This window comes from Charadrius vociferus, unplaced genomic scaffold (assembly GCF_000708025.1).
Source record: "Charadrius vociferus isolate BGI_N301 unplaced genomic scaffold, ASM70802v2 scaffold332, whole genome shotgun sequence".
In the NCBI taxonomy this organism is placed as follows: domain Eukaryota; kingdom Metazoa; phylum Chordata; class Aves; order Charadriiformes; family Charadriidae; genus Charadrius; species Charadrius vociferus.
This window is the reverse complement of record NW_009647418.1, coordinates 4,195,523-4,211,718: the sequence shown is the minus strand read 5'-3', so window position 1 is coordinate 4,211,718 and position 16,196 is coordinate 4,195,523. Positions and strand designations below refer to the sequence as shown.

General features: G+C 40.5%; 3 protein-coding genes across 4 annotated transcripts in view; 1 reads left to right on the top strand and 2 right to left on the bottom strand.

Moving 5' to 3' along the window:
- UNG (uracil-DNA glycosylase) overlaps window positions 1-266 on the bottom strand; it is a 4,177-nt gene extending 3,911 nt beyond the window's left edge. Inside the window, exon 1 of the mRNA XM_009880375.1 lies at window positions 210-266. Within this exon, the coding sequence (XP_009878677.1) occupies window positions 210-266 (57 nt within the window). The remainder of the gene's footprint in view (window positions 1-209) is intronic.
- A 453-nt stretch (window positions 267-719) lies between these two features.
- Window positions 720-2,248, top strand: ALKBH2 (alkB, alkylation repair homolog 2 (E. coli)). The gene is made up of 3 exons (XM_009880317.1): window positions 720-913; window positions 1,057-1,362; window positions 2,227-2,248. The coding sequence occupies exons 1-3, from the start codon at window positions 720-722 to the stop codon at window positions 2,246-2,248; spliced, it is 522 nt and encodes a 173-aa protein (XP_009878619.1).
- A 2,887-nt stretch (window positions 2,249-5,135) lies between these two features.
- USP30 (ubiquitin specific peptidase 30) lies at window positions 5,136-16,138 on the bottom strand. 2 transcript variants are annotated; one of them, XM_009880315.1, is made up of 12 exons: window positions 16,036-16,138; window positions 14,976-15,158; window positions 13,638-13,741; window positions 12,683-12,781; window positions 11,901-11,943; window positions 11,549-11,643; window positions 10,751-10,810; window positions 9,534-9,620; window positions 8,850-8,930; window positions 7,563-7,782; window positions 6,775-6,883; window positions 5,136-5,724 (listed from the first exon to the last, which is right to left on the bottom strand). In XM_009880315.1, the coding sequence occupies exons 1-12, from the start codon at window positions 16,133-16,135 to the stop codon at window positions 5,460-5,462; spliced, it is 1,446 nt and encodes a 481-aa protein (XP_009878617.1). In that variant the 5' UTR covers window positions 16,136-16,138; the 3' UTR covers window positions 5,136-5,459. The 2 variants fall into 2 exon arrangements, with proteins under 2 accessions (XP_009878617.1, XP_009878618.1); XM_009880316.1 differs by having other exon boundaries at window positions 6,775-6,872; window positions 7,576-7,782.
- Window positions 16,139-16,196: the final 58 nt, after the last annotated feature.

Genomic DNA, 16,196 nt, shown 5'->3' with positions numbered 1-16,196 from the left:
GAAGCGGGGGTCGGCTTCCATCTCCCCCCTCCCCCCCCCAATCACCCCCGGGGAGGTGTTTCCCGGCCCGGGCCGCCCCAGAGGAGTCCCGGGGTGATTGCTGTGGCCCGGGCAGAGCTGGTGGGTAGTGGAGAGGTTTCTGCAGGCGCCTGGTGTTTGCGTCGCCTGGCCCTGCCGAGTGAAATGGCAAACAACGGGTCTGATCCCACCGGGTGGGTTTTGCGTAGCTTGAAGCGCGTGCCGAGCAGTTTCATTCGTGTTTTCATCTTTGCAAAGAACAGGGATAGTCTTGGAAGGGTGACAGGAGGTTGTCGGTAGGTGTAGTATATGAGATATCCCCAGTCACGTTAATTCAACAACAGAATATGATGGGGGTGCTCCTGCTATTCATCACGTTCAAGGGGGGTAGTAAAGCAGTGTCAGACTTGAGAGTTAAGTAGAATCATAGGATGGTTTAGGTTGGAAGGGACCTTGAAGATCATCGTGTTCCAACCCCCCTGCCATGGGCAGGGACAGCTCCCACCAGCCCAGGTACTTTGCTGAGACAGAAACACTTGCCCACGGATAACAGCTTTTGGGTTGTCATCAGCATCCTCATTTCTGTTGTCCCACTGGAGATTCACAGGAGCTCCAAATCAAGGAGATTGTTGAAACTGTGAATTGCAGAGGTAATACGGAGTTGGTTTTGATCCTTCTCATCTCTTGTTTAAACAGGTGAAATGACGAAGTTGCATGTGTTTGGCAAATGGCATGACATTCCAAGGAAGCAGGTAACCTATGGAGACCCTGAGTTAACATACACTTACTCGGGCGTTACCTTTTCGCCTAAGCCATGGATCCCAGTTCTCAACCGTATCAGAGACCGCATCGCTTTGGACACAGGACATACTTTCAATTTTGTTCTTATTAACAGGTATGTCTGATTTCTGATTGCATCAAGCAACTTGTTCAAATGAAAATTTGCTTGTGCAACGCTAGTGACAGATCATCGACAAGTTGTTTTACATTCATTTAATTGAATTGGCGGAAGAACTAATTAATCTCTTCTGTGTACAGATATAAAGATGGTGAGGACCACATGGGTGAACATCGAGATGATGAGAGAGAACTGGTTCCACGCAGCCCTATTGCGTCTGTGTCCTTTGGAGCTTGCAGGGACTTTGTTTTCAGGCACTGTGATTCCAGAGGGAAAAATGCAACGCGCCACATTAAGCCCATCAAACTGCAGCTAGCCCATGGCAGCCTGCTAATGATGAAGTACCCCACCAATGTGTATTGGTACCACAGCCTGCCCACCCGCAAGAGAGTACTTGCCCCAAGAATCAACCTCACATTTCGGAAAGTGATGACTATAGCCAAGAAGTGAAATATACAGCAATCAAGCACCTGGTCTTTTGACGCTGAAAATAGGAGCTTTCTTCCCTGACATAACCGTCAGTCTCTCATTCAGACACTGTCTTTGATGATCCAAGGTGCCAGAGGAGCAAATTAAACTAGGAGAGGAGATAGTGTACTTGGTAACTTGCTAATAAAGGCTGCGACTACTGATCTTAAATGCCAAGAATGCTTTCTCTCTGTGAAAAGTTACTGTAGTCCTGCTGATACATATTTTAAATGAGTAATACCCTTGTTTTGTTCAGGAGGAAGTTTGTTCTCAACTGATCTTAATCTAGCCAGTTTTCCAAAAAGATCAAAAACGCTCTATATCCTTCAGATATCAGTGAAACAGTTTATAAATACTATAAAGTAAAAGATGTAATCATTTAGAGTGAGCCTGGAAGCTCACACTGTTCAACACATGACACTTTCTTGTATGCTCTGTCAATGAGCTATGGTTTGCTCGTTTGTTTTTTTAAATAAAATACAAACGAGACTGACATGAAAAAGAGGAGCGCTAAGATATGAATATAGCGAGTGCAACATTGCTGTCTGCACGTTTTACAGTCACTGCGACTTTTGCCTGCTTATATTCCTCTGCTGCTCTACCTCCTCTGTTTATGTGGGTTTCTGGGTACTTTTGGTCAGTGGCATGGTGGGGCAGGAGGAAGCATGCAGTGCTGCTGCACGGAGTGAGGGCATCTTCTTCCTTCGGTCCTTTGTACAGAAACCAGAGAGCGTAAGACAGACCTTTTGGGGAGAGACTGGGTTGGACCATTTACAGAGACAAGGCAGCATGAAAGGCTATAACTTCTGAGAGCGTCTGTTTTTCTAAATAATCATCCCTAGGGATTCCATTCTGACCACCTGAAAGCCATCACCTTCCATGCTGGCTGCGAGTCATGCTGAAAGGAGGAAAGACCATGCGAAGTCACCGACAGGTGTTGAGGAATCGAGCAATGGTAAGTAGTGAGTGAGGCTCTGACCTGGTCCCTGTGTAACCAGGCTAGAAGCTTCTGAGTTAGCGATGGGTTCTGTCCTTCAAGAGTAAGTCCATTAGGGCTATGTCTGTTTAGACAATTTGGAGTTGGTACTTCCCACCCTCTGCCGCTACCAGAAAGTGCTATATATAGCATGAATTGCTCCTCCGTGAATGCTGCTTAACCAGAGAATGTGAGTGCTGCCTCTATCAGATATATCGAATGTGGTTTGGCCTACAGACTGGTCTTTGTTTCAAGACATAGCCACACATGAACAGCTACTTTTTTCTAATAAGTTTGTTCTTTTATTGCTACTGTACAGTTACAAAAATACCCTGAAGTGAAAACGTAACTTCAAACAGCAGTGCAGTGGTTTGACAACAACATCGTAATTTTTTAAATAATGCACAAAATAAGACAAGAATAATCCAAACACAGAGATGTCATCTTGGAGGCTTACCTGATGTTTTTTTTTAACCTTTTACATTTTATTAACACCTTTTCTACTATGAAAGCTTGTAACAGCATTTGATGAGCTTCATATGCTTTTGCAGAGCCCAGTGACTTCAAAAGGCAAGGGTTGGGCAGCAAACACCCGCAGAGGCCTTTGATGCTCACAGCAGGCTGGGAGTATCTAGCACAGCTCGGGACCAGAACCCAGGTGCTGACACTTTGCTTCCTTCCTCACACTGAGGGTTAAGCCAAGACTGTCTACTCCTTCCTAACAGTGAAAGCTAGAACAAATGCTGACTACTCGACCCTCATCTCTATAGTCCTTGAGGAAGCTTTCAGAGTAAATTGGCAGCAGAGTGAAATTGAGCAGTTTATCAGTGTCGTACAGTGACTGTGCTTTCATTCTCATCAAACTAGCCCCTGTTGGAAAGCAGCTCTATGCAAAAGAAAAATATATTGAACATGCAAGCTTGCAGGAATGTGGCTTTATGTCCCTGTTACAAGCTGACAAATTTAAGATTTAATCCATTGTGTGCGTATGTTCTGACCCACCTCCAGCATTACTGCTTTCTAAACAAAGTGACCTGTTCAGATGAACTTCTCAAAAACTCAGTCAAAGATTCTAAACAGATCCCATTGAGAATAGGTATTGCAGAATATACATTGCTGGCAGTGGAAATGTTTTGAAGTTCTGAGGTACAAATGGTAGACCTGCTGGAGCTAGATGCTTTGCGTGATGTTTTTCCTTAGATGACACCCAGCACTGCTTTATAGAGCTCCTGCACACCCGTGCTGCCCAGAACAGAGGGCTTTCACCTTCTGCAAGTCCGTCTTAGTTCAATGGCCAGGGTGTTTTTGGCATTTTGCATCCTTCTAGGGTGTTTTTTTTTTGTTGTTGTTGTTGTTTTTCCGTAACTTAAAATAGAAGGGTTAAAACCATGCTACTGCTAGCCTAGCACAGACAGGGAGACTTCTCAGGAACTAGCACATCAGTAGATTTTTATAAAGACTATTTTATGTACTATGAGCATTACTTGGAGCAGGAATTGTGATCCATACTCTGGAATGATGAGTTGTGTAAATAGTTTTGCATATACATCCATTACCACTCCTGTTTTGGCTGGTTTTGAGCCTCCCGGTAAGGAACTCTGAACGCCTGTGAGCTTTGGGCAGCAATATGAATATATGAGGTACAAAGTTGCCCTAAAAAACTATTAAGACAGTTGTTACTATTCAAAAACTTAGTGTGTTTTACACTGAAAAAGCTTGTCTGATGGATTAGTCTTTTTCTCCTCCAAGCTTACAAGGATAGAAAAGAACTAAAAATAGCCTACATACTTTATTCCTGGTAATTTCAAAGCAGTCAAAAGGAGCATTTTTGCTGCTTCTCCCTCCATGCTTTGTTTGGGACTGTTTTTTTTAACGTGTCAAACAATCTAGAGCAGCAAAGCACACCTTACTTCTATTTATGTGGCAATCTGTATCTAATGCAGTGACACCAGTCTCTACAGTTGGCCATACGGCTTCACAAGACAAGTAAGTGCCCACCAGTCCTGATTCAGTTGTGTACACTCTAACTTGACAAGGATGCTTGGGCTGCTATACATCTCAGCTCACAAACACAACTGGCACAAGCTCTAGAGCTCAACTGCAAGGCAGACAGCACGTATCTGAATGCTTGATGAGAAATGGCAGTTTTCAGCGTTAAAATAGGAAGGGCAAGTCTAGAACACCAATTACAGTAGCCTTGAAATCACAGCATTAAAAGTTGTAGTCAATACTACAAGCAACCGTATTCAACAGCTTCATAGTGACGAAGGAAATTACAATACTGATTGCTAGCAAACACTTCTGTCTCTTAATTTCAGCTATTTTCCAAAGATACAGAGCAATAAGTCAGGGTCTTGGCTCTTCATAGATTAAAAAAAAAATTATATTTTCTCCCGGAAAAAGGAGACCGCACTTTGAATCAGCAGAAGTACTTCTATCATGTATAAAGAACTAAAATATTAAGAAAATGACGTGAACAGGAAAGTTGGTTTTTGGGTCGTGAATGTTATGTAGAGATGCCTTAGCTGGGATATCAAAAGAAATCTGATTCCGTTAGTAGTTCATCTCATCATCTTGAGACATTTATCAGAACGCAACTGACATGCAGTGGACTCAGACAATGGTAAGGTAGATATTCAAAGAAGCTCAAGGCACTTTGTTTCTTAAATCCTTGCCTTTGATAACAGTAGCTTCCCATCAACTGCTTCTGGGGCTCCCCTGTTCAGAAACGTCTGCAGTGAAATGTGTAGGATTAAGCATCTCCCTTTGAAAATTTACATATGTGTCAGAATATGGAATACAGCCTTGGGAAGTCTGTTTGAAATGTCTGTTTCAGAGCTGTGATGTTGACAAAATTACTACCTAACAGAATAAATGCTTCTCTAATACAGATACACTTTGGACTGCACAAGGTTAGCAGACCAACTTTGGGTAGCGTAATTTTGGTACAAAACACAACTCCCAGCAGGAGCCAGCCATTGCCATAGAGGGAGGGGAAAGTTAAAGGGCCTGTGGTGGGTTATTTGCATAACAGACAGGAGGTGCAACGTCGATCGCATTAGAGGAATTTTGTCAGTTTTTGTCCTTCTGCTCTCTTAATCACTCTTCAGCCCTCAACTCCAAGCTTTGGTGCTGTACCCTCGAGTGAACACGCTCATAAAAAAGCAAGTAAGCGCTAGACGAAAGGACTTCTTGCAAACTGGCTCTGCGAACAGTGTCATCTGAAATCCACAGCCACTGACTGCTGACAGAGAGGGGGTTCTTGGGAGAAGGTGGAGAGCGGCGGTAAGTCACAAAGTGTCCAGAATGCATGTCTCCATGATGAACGACAACTGCCATCAGACGGTAAAGGTATACAGGGGAACTGAAGGACAAAGGAGAAAAAGGAGAGGGTCAGCAGCTCTTGTGGATCACGCACATAGCAGAAGCAGCCCCACTTGCTTTGTCTTCAGTTGCCATTTCTTTTTAGAGGAAACGGATAGCTCCGTAAGAGACATACTTCCTTGCAACTACTTTTCAGTATACCAAGTCTTCGCTGCAGTCCTGCTTTATTCTATTATTGAGAAAACTGAACCATTTATTTTAAAAAATTGGTGCTACAGAGGGCTACTGCATTTTGTACAGCATAACTGATTGAGTTTTCTATCAAACCTACCAATGTGCCAGTATTTTATTCTTAAAGCACTGTTACTGTACAGAAAAGCTATTCTGGAAAAATGTGGTTTTAACTGCAAAGAGGTAACACTGCAGTAGGTAACCCACAGATAAAACTGGACACGCTTTCAAGGACTTGCTCTACAACTGTCTTCATAACAGACGTTTGGCACAAAATGCTTCCAGGCTTCTTATTTCACACAGAGATCGTGGGAGTTGTCTTCCACGTGGGGAAAATACACAATGGCAGAAGAAGTGGTATAGAACTAACTGGCATGAAAAATAAGTGAAGGTTCTCAAAGGCCAAGAAAGCAGATTATCAGGAGAAGCATCAAGGCTGATTTACCAAGTAGAATCATAGCAGCTGCAACTTAAATCAATAATGTTTAAAAAAAAAAAAGTCTGGCTTTCTTGCAATAGTTTTAAAATCAGAGTAAGAGGAAAAATGAAAGGAAGGGGTAGAAGAAAACAGCAAGAATAAGGTTATGGCTATTCAGAAGGATGACTTACTGCACCATGAACCAGAGAAAGGAGATTTTGAGTTTTGCTTGTAATATGCCCTACTCCCTTTTCTAAGAGAGAAACGGAGCCAAAGACAACCACTAAAAATCAGCCAAGAGAAAAGCAAAAAATTTCTGCAGAGGAGCTAGAAAGGATGTTAAATTCTGTCACTATGCCGCCTCATAGGAAAGACAGAATAAAGGAAAACATAATTTGCAGGGACAGAAATTACAGGATAGGGTACAAATCTCTAACTTACCTGCATTCAGGGAACGCAGCAAGTGGAAACGTTCCTGAGGACATTAAAAATGAAGAGGAGCAGGCACCATTCATGAAGAATGGTTTAGTACCAGATGGCTGTTCGGCATCTGCAAGAGAAAGTAGACATTCAGTAATTTAACTTAAATGCTACTATTAGTATTGCTAATAACAGTACTTCTGTTCCTGCAATACCTTTCATCACAGAATGTGAAGGTATTTTGCTTATTCTAATTCATTACATATTACAATTCCTTAAGAGATGCAGAGGAGTGTAACATCCAAAGACAGTGGTAATTGTTTTTAGATGACACAAATATGAACATGACCATGTTTACAAAATCCCAACTAAATAGAACACTGAGCTGCCTAAATGACAGACCTATTACAGCTAGATTTTCCAATTTTTTTCAAGAAGTCGCCATTCCCAGCATTCTCTATGCTTGTCCTGAAGCTTTAGAAGAGATCACTAACAAGATAATCCCAAGGACTTCCTAAGTTCAACATTCCTTTGTCCCTTGAACATAAAAGACGCAAGTTCTGTGCTATCTGGGATTTTTTCGTTTGTTTGTAATTTTTTTTTAATATTTAATAGGATCAAATTAAATTATCAAAACTGAACTGTAAACTTGGAACAGGGGATTCTAATGCTTGTTGGGAAAGGGATTTCTACCTGTCCTCTTTGACAAATTCAAATAAAGATACTGCTCTTCTGTTCATTCTGCAGATTAGAATTTTTATCACTGAAAAGTAGAAATACCTGATAGATTTTATTTTCAAAATAAGCACCTGAAGGTTTTACTGCTATCCCATCCTTTGTCCCAGGTGTTGTCTCTTCGGAGTTTTTCTGATTCAGCTCATTCTGATTTGATTTATGAACAGGAATGCGGTATTTGTAGATGTCCATAATCAGGAACTCATTGAACTGCACGTGTTCGTGACGTTTCAGAGGAGTGCCTTGGTTTGACCAGCTCAGTCTTTGCAGATGGATACACAAACACTGGGGGAGCTTCGGCAATGTTCCATAGGAAAGGAGAGTCAAAATACATTTTTAATTAAGAAAAACAGCTGTTCAAGTGAAAAGCATACTAACAAAATGGGTAAGTCTAGCGAGTAAGGAACTAATACATCACTGAACTGTTCCCCTATATGCTACTATATCTGTGTGTAAGCTTATTGGCAATAGTATCCCTAAGACATGACACTAACTCACAACTATCCTGAGATTTCTGATAACGCCACTACTGCTCACTCACTAGGCAGTAGGATAGATAGCCGATGTTAATTGCTTTCTCCAAATGGAAGAAAAAAAAACATTAATAAAAATACATGCGTGCTCCTAAAAAGCCCCCCTGTCAATCTCATCTAGCTTGTTGATCTGCAAGGTAGAAATGAGGATTGGAATTTGTTGGAGCAAGTTGTTGTAAGACATTCGCTAATACTCAATAAGTAACGGCTTTGCACAGCGAGAGTATCAAGGGGAAAAAAGGTCAAGTAGTTATAAATATCTGACATTTGAAGTCATGCCGGGGTTAACCTCTAACAATAAGTACATATTATTATTAATGGCACCTGAGGCTCTTAATTACAGAGCAGTGCCCTGTTGTCCTCTGCACTATGTGATTACAGACCAAAAAAATAATAAAAGCTTCTACTATAAGCTACAGCTGATGTTTAGCACCACATTCACTTGTTTAAGTCAGCTGTATTGAGAACATTTTAATTTCTTTGAAACATGCAATTGCTAAAGCTCCTACAAACACAGTATATATGAATCACTTTACTTACCAAGGCAATCAAGAATTAATGCAAGACATATGAACTGCCACTGAGCAAAGTCACATTTAAGCATTTCACTGAGTATCAGTAGAATACTCACATTCTTTAAGCTATAGAGTTTGATATTTTGCTAAATTGAGGCCTCAATGCCTACAACTATTTGATAAATGAGCTTACTTTTTAAGTAAAACATTAAAGTACCAATACCAAGAAGTGGGCATCAAGCAGAGAGATCAATGAAAGCAGTTACAGTATAATAGGATTTAAAAATAGATTTGGAGGGTTAGCTTGCCTCACCTTTCCTAACTTTAGTTGCTTAAAAAATGTTGTTCTCTGGTTTTCTATGCTCTGTCCGTTCAGAGTCCCTTCTGCCTGAATCTGAAATCAAAGGGAAAAAAAATAAAGCCATTTGATTACTTGCTGTACCAGATTCCACGTAATAGTGCAGGTCTACACACTGCAGACAACAGTAATTGTCTATCTACAACTGTGCGCCATATATTAGTTACACCTACAGTTTTCTGGGAACTTTCTTAAGAGTTGTTGGCTTATCCTAATAGATCAGAATTCTCAACCAAAATCAAGCAGAAATGAGCATTTACAGAACAAGCCCAGTCTCCAGGTTTACGTGCAGTCATTTCTGTCGGTTTTCAAACAAGCCACTTTGGCTCTGTGCCATCATCAAATTACAGGCAACTGTAAAATACTGTTTAAAATGCCAGAACAAAAAACTTATCCCAAATATTATCTAAATAATACCTGGCAATTACAGAATATAATATTTGCAATTTTTGTAATATTAGTAATAAATACAGCTTCAGAATATTCTGTGAGATAAGAACTCCATTTTAAATATAAGAAATCCCAGGCAGGCCAGAGGCTTTCGTGAAGTCACGAAAAAAGGAGTAGAGAACTGAAGCCGTAATGCTGTCAGCAGGCTTAAAACTGAGCTAGCAGGTTATATAAAGTAAAATGACATACTTTAGTGCAGTTGTCACACACAACATCCTTTACAGATTCAGAGGAGATGAAGTGATGGAGGCAGTGGTCCAGCGTCATGGGACGACCCTTAGTACAAAAACCCAAAGTTACTTAGGTAGGTTTTAGGGTGCATACCACTTAATTTTGTGAAAGGATTTTTCGTAATTTCTATCATAGAAACTAGAGAATTGCAGACTTATTTCTTGAGAAAACTGACTAAATGGATTTGAGTATAGAACACTGATAAGTAACTAACTGTGGGGATTCTTTCTCAGCCTGGATTAAACGTGGAAAACATCGCAGCCTGTAGATAGGAACAGCAGCTATGACTCTTAAGACTCTAAGAGTCTGTGCGACTCTTTTAGTGGGGTTTTAAACTATGGATTCCTGGCCCTGATACTGTTTTTCTCTAAAGTTCCAGCACTTCATGGGCCACTTCATGCAATCTGAGCCTCTACATAGGAGAACTATAGCATTTCGGTGAATTTAGGCACTCCTTCCTATCCTTGTAGGGAGTACTACATACTACCAAGTGTGAAGGGTTTAATCTTCAATGATGTGTAAGATAAACCACAAATAGCAGAAGATGTGTCCAAATCCCAATTCTAGCTGTCCAGGAGTGTATTCTGTAGGTATGAGTCAGAGGTTTCCATGAGCGCAAGTAGTTGCTACTTGTCTGGAAAGACAAATCTCTGGCAGACTTTAAGTAACACTTATAATTCAAAAATGTCCTGCACGTTTTGCTCCAAAAATATACAATGTTTTGTTGTTCAGAGTTTTTCAGAGAGCCAAAAAGACACAGAAACAACTTCCATTTGAAATCACTTGATCCAAAAGGCCGTATTGGGTAACTTGTGTACTGTTACCACAGAGGCAAAGTACTGGAAGGTCACCTTCTGAGACCGCCAGAAACACACAGCCCTCAGGATACGATCTGGTCTGTTCAAATTACGCAGAAAGGACCAAATACTCCACTAGGAGAAACAGAAAACTCTTATTTGTGTCAACAAAGTCATGCTTGTTGTACTAACTGGTAATTTGCACCAACACGTTATTGATAAGGTACTGTATTAGCACAACAGGATCATTTATAAAAAGACAAGAAAATAAACTGTAGCTACTCATTTATGCTTAGGCTGTGGCATCTTTAAAAGGCAGTAGTGAAGATAAAGTTGTGACGACCAGGACAGACTGGTGTGTCGGTGAGGGATACATACCCACACAGCTGCCGGAATACTCAGCGAGAGACTGTCAAAGGTATCATACCTCACAGGACTCTGCAAGAAAGTATTTCACGTACCCAGTGAGCTAAGATTTACAACAGTCCAAAAGAACCAAAAAAACAACTTCACAAAAGATGAACATACGCCCTCTGCAGTCCACAATTATCTGGCGGAATAGGGTCAAACCCCGCCACTTTCCCAAGCAAGGTGCCAGGGAACGCTACACACACACAAGGTGCTACTTCGCCTGTTTCTGCTGCAGCTGCCCCTGGCTCTCCTACATTTGTTTACAAGGTTTTGAAAAGTAAAAGTACTAAATGTATTCTTACAGTCTGATCTACAGATCAGATTTACTTTCTGTATTTTGTCTTTATGCAGGTTATCTTCATCTCCTTACTCTGGATAACCAGACTGCAACTTTATTTGGCTTTGCACGTACAATCTCAGTACCGCGTGCTGAATGAATAGCTAGTCCTAAAACGCTACGCATGTGAGTGGATTTTCAGTATACGATAGCTGTGGTACTGAATACTAAATATAACAAGAGAGCTATTATTGTGTTTGATAAGGCAGCTATTATCCCCACAAAGAGGATCACGCTTAATTTTCTTCAGTGATACATTCTTGTTCGGCACTGTTCGTAACAAGTACCTGAAAAAGTAACAGTCTAAGCTGTCAGTCCAGCAAAGCTTTGGAGCTTAAACCAACTACGTCAGAAACAGGGGATGACACTCTCCGAGTGTTGGGCATCCTTCTTCATGTATACATACAACGAGATACACATTCTCATACCTGGTGTTCGCAGTGTTTGCAAACCATGTTGCTGGTCAGCCTTCCGTGAAAAGGATGCTGAGATTTCCAGTGATTTGACACAGGGGGAAGAGACCCTGAAACACAAAATTGAAATTGTCCTTTCAGTTTCACTATATCCATGTTCATCGCATTTTTCGTCCACAGTAACAAAAGTAACTGCTCTAAAACATGTTCTGTCCCACTGAAAAAATAATTAATGGGTTTTTTTTTATGGCTGAAGAGATATATTTCAGTCCAGTACAGACAAAGATCAATTAATATTATCCTCTGAGTAAACAAAATTACTACACTATGACTGAATATTCATATTTCAGAATGGAAAAAAGCATACCTCTTGTTCTGCAGCTTATTTGCTTTTGGGTTATTTCTGGCTGCTACAGAGGAAGATAAAAGATTTCATTAACCCCACCTCAGAAAGCATTAAGTACTAAGTATGTTCTTATTTCATCCCTGATATGCTTTTCTGACATTAGAACAATTGTGGGAGTTTTAGTGCCTCTTTATATTTGAGGAAGGCCAAAAAACCTAGTACGCAACAAATTTGTAACTGACAAATGCTTCTAATAAAGTGAATAATTAATCTGCAGAACTCTCTGACCCAGAGTACTGAGATAAAAGCTTAACAGATTTTATAAGCCTTTTGTATATATTTTAGACAAAAAGGTGGAAACTTTCCATGTGTACTAAGTTTACCACTAAACTGAAGGATAAGATAAATTTCACCTCCAAATGGACTATTCCATAAACGTCCACTTTGCAGTTTTCAAACCTCTTTCATGGGTCAACTCTTACAGATAAGAGTAACTGCTTAGACGGACTCCTGTTCTTTGCTAGTAATTTCAATCCCTCTATTCTATGGATTTAGGAATGCAAAAGTCCTCATGAAAGTGGGATGACTGTAAATTCAAATACATTGGTTTACGGAAACCATTTTTTTGTTCTTTAGATTGCCTGACTTATCGATTCATTTCTATCAGAGTACTAAAGAACAGCTTTGTAAACATAGTGAAAATATGTTCAGTTTCTAAACACTTTATACTTGACACACTTAGGAATCGAGGCAGACTACAGAAACTTCTCCCAATACTGAAATAACATTGGTAAAGAAGTCACCTCCAGCGAATGCACATCGAACAAATGTGTCACCCGTGGCTGACGATCCCGTTCATCTTCTAATGAAGAGGTAAGGACATGAAATAGCTCATGAGCATCCTATTAAATAGAGGCATAAGACTTAGAGGAAGCGAAAACGAGACATCAGAACATACACCAAGGGTACTGATACACATACAACTACATCATTGCAGTAGGAAATTGAAGGAAAAATTACTGCTTAGAGCCCACCTTAGGTATTAACAGTAATCATTTGTGCATCTGCTACAGTTTTGCCAAAAAGCTGAACTTTATAACAGCACACATTATTAAAAACATTCTGGGCCATATAAACTCCAAAGAGACTAAAATACTTGGAGGAAAAAAAAAAGAAAAATGAATGCACAATGCTTGCTTTCCTTGATTTCAATAAAAGCATATTTGAAATCTACGTGGTTTGCTTTGGCTCTGAAATATAAGAGACAGAACCATGCTTTATGAGCAAGATAATTGGTGGAGGTCATTGGCCAGCTGCTCTTACTTAGGGGCTGAATATACTGACAATGAATTAGAAGTCTTGTATGTTACATGTAACTAAATTTGGCAATGTTAGTGGAGTCCATCCCTCAAAGCAGCGTGGCACATTAGCGTAACATAGACCCATTATCTATAGAGAATCCAGGGCTGTAGCTGTTCTATTTTAATATTACTGGCTCCATTGTACCAAATCTGAAGGTAATTAAGTATGAGGTTTTGAAGCAGACAGGGTTTCCACGACAAAGATCGAAGCAAACTGAAAACACCATTCACCAATCACATGGTTGTCTCCCTTCACTTTTTAAAGCAAAGTTTTCACATCACCAAAGATTCAGCATTGACACTCAGGGCTATTAGTGCCATAGCTTCAGTTTTCTGTTATTCCATATCCAAGCACTGAGGAGTGTATCAGGCGGTCTAAGTTGAATTCTGTAATCACCTGCTCTTCAAATGATGAGATCTGCCACCTGTACATTCTTAAAACTTCTAACAGGCAGCTTGCGTCCAGGACATCATCTTCTGTTACCTCTTGACAGGATAAAGCTAGAGACATTGCATTGAAAAAGTTAGAGGGAGCCACAAAGAATGGTTAGAACACAAATTTGTCTATTTTAGACTTTATGTTACTTAAGTGTCATATAATCCATTACAGCAGTTATTCTTGATTAAGACAGGTAGACAATGACAATCAAACTAGTATATTAATTACCATTCTCATCTGACTCAGGCTGACTGCATACATTCTCCTCATCTAATACATATGCAAATTTAAAGGTTTTTCAACTAACTGATACAGAGAGAATAAACAGAACCACTGACTGAAAAGACAAATTTTTACGAGTGGATTGGGTAAAAATCGGTAGTTTACACGTCACAGAAACCCCAATATTAATGCCCCATCGTCCTTACATCCGTTAAATGTATGTGCTTAACAGGCACAACTTTAGTATGAAGACTATCCTGAGTTTCCTTTAAAACAAAGCCCTGTGAGGAAAGCCAGGGAGAGCCAACAAATTGCTTAAACATTTTGAGTGCTTAAACAGGATGTAACTGATACGGGAATTTAGCACAGGGGCAAGTCTGAAATGGGCTACCAAATCCATTTTAGAGGCTTTGACATTTGTATCCGACATCATAAAAAGTTTCCTATTTCATAGTCCATATTTTGGGTAAAACAGTAAGCTTGGGGAAAAATGCTTAAATTATTTTAGAATGCCTTATTTTTCTTTGATCTAGAATTCTGAGTGTCCATCTAATTGTGATAATAGTTCTCCTATTTCTTCAATAATACTGAGTCCATATTCATATTGTTTTAACCATTAATACTCTGTGAAGAGCAAAAGCATTAAAGCCCGTGGCAACAGGTTCCATAACCACATTTTCAGCCCCGCTGTTGCCCTCTACCTCTGTTTGTTCAACCTGCTGGCAAACGGCTTCTTCGGAGCCCGTGTGCTGGGTTGGCTGCCCACGGCTTCTCGATTGCCAAAACCTGAAACCCTTCAGCTGCTGGCCAAGAAACAATCAGCTTTGGGGACACACGCAGCTGAGCCTCGCGTTGTTCGGGTTCAGCACAGTAAGTTAATGCCTTTCGGATCTCTACCCCTCTGTGAAAGTTGGTTGAACTTGGCCAAGGAGTTCAAAGTTAGTAGAGGGAAATTAAACAGAGAATACAAGACCGCATGAGCTTCCTTTCTTTGGGAAGGGATGCTAGAAACGATAACGTTTATGCTAAATATTTTCTCCTTAGTTTATCGTAACGTGAAAATGTTAAAAGTACCTCTCAGGAGATGCAGCAAAGTGACCGACAAGTATTGATGCTTAGTAGGCTGGTTCTGGTCTGTCTTGTATTGTGCTGTAAATTCCTCCAGCCACTTGATGAAGGACGGACAGGAAGACAAGCCTTGCAGCAGAGAGTTCATGAAACACGTGTTGCCTAAGTTGAGAAGGCCGGGTACGAGCCCTGCAGACAGAAGCGTAAGAGTTTACACCATAAAGTAAGGAAAAACTTACTATTTTCAGTAGCAAGTGTTGTGTGAGGTATTAAAATGACATTAAAATTAAATTATTTCAGTTCATTTGGTACTTGCACTCCATGAAAACTAAGACCTTGTATGTACAAGGGCGTACTTTAAAGTGTTTATATACATGGTGGTGTCTAAGACTTACACTGCTGTAAAAAATCTTCCTAAAATTTCTTTGAAAAATACTCTTCTCCCCCCCCCCCCCAATAGGAATAGATTTCTATCAGCAACACTAAATTTCAGGATTATCTGCAAAATACCGTACAAACTGGTAAATTCTTGGTTCTGATACCCCGTGCAGGCAGCCCTTGTCGTGGGGGTTTACCGGAGCCCGCGGGTTCACCGCGGCGCCGGTGGTTTGGTGCAGCTTACTTTCTCTTTTGCTCAAATTAGTATGTTGTTACGAAAACTCCCGGGTCGCCAGGGATTAATTAGAGGTATTTCTGTACAACTCTGCTTAGCGAGGGACTTTCACCTCTCTTGTGCCAGCGTTCAATAGGAACACGTTTAATTTGCATTCCAAAATGTGGAAACGTTCATTCCCGGGAATTAACTTAACACAAAACACAAAAATATCTCTAGTAAGTCACAATTTTAGAAAAAAAATGTCCGTTGAAGCAATTAATACACCGCGTCAGTAACAAAACTCCTTTGTGCAATACGTATTTTTTTTTCCAATTTGTCACATTTCTAAGCAGGACAGTGACCAAAATTTTATATTTAGCGAGGAAAAAAAAAAATATTTACGGATACAAATAATAAAAAAAATAGAAGCAGGTGCGGTTCCAACGCCCCGGGGGGGTGGGCCCTCCCTACCTTTCCTCCGCCGCTTCCTCTCGGTGATGGGACCCCACAGCACGTACATCCCCGCCGCCACGGCAGCCGCCACCCCCCCGATAACGCCCCAGTTCTTCATCACTTTATACCTGAAACGGGAGGGGGGGGGATAAAATAAATGAATATAAAATCACCACATA

Coding starts and splice junctions, on each gene's coding strand:
- USP30 (XM_009880315.1), bottom strand. CDS start 16,135: ATGAAGAACTGGGGCGTTATCGGGGGGGTGGCGGCTGCCGTGGCGGCG. Junction 8,931..9,533: donor TGTGTGACAACTGCACTAAA/GTATGTCATTTT, acceptor CTTTGATTTCAG/ATTCAGGCAGAAGGGACTCT. Junction 6,884..7,562: donor GATAGCAGTAAAACCTTCAG/GTGCTTATTTTG, acceptor TTTCTCTTGCAG/ATGCCGAACAGCCATCTGGT.
- ALKBH2 (XM_009880317.1), top strand. CDS start 720: ATGACGAAGTTGCATGTGTTTGGCAAATGGCATGACATTCCAAGGAAG. Junction 914..1,056: donor AATTTTGTTCTTATTAACAG/GTATGTCTGATT, acceptor TTCTGTGTACAG/ATATAAAGATGGTGAGGACC. Junction 1,363..2,226: donor GTGATGACTATAGCCAAGAA/GTGAAATATACA, acceptor AATCATCCCTAG/GGATTCCATTCTGACCACCT.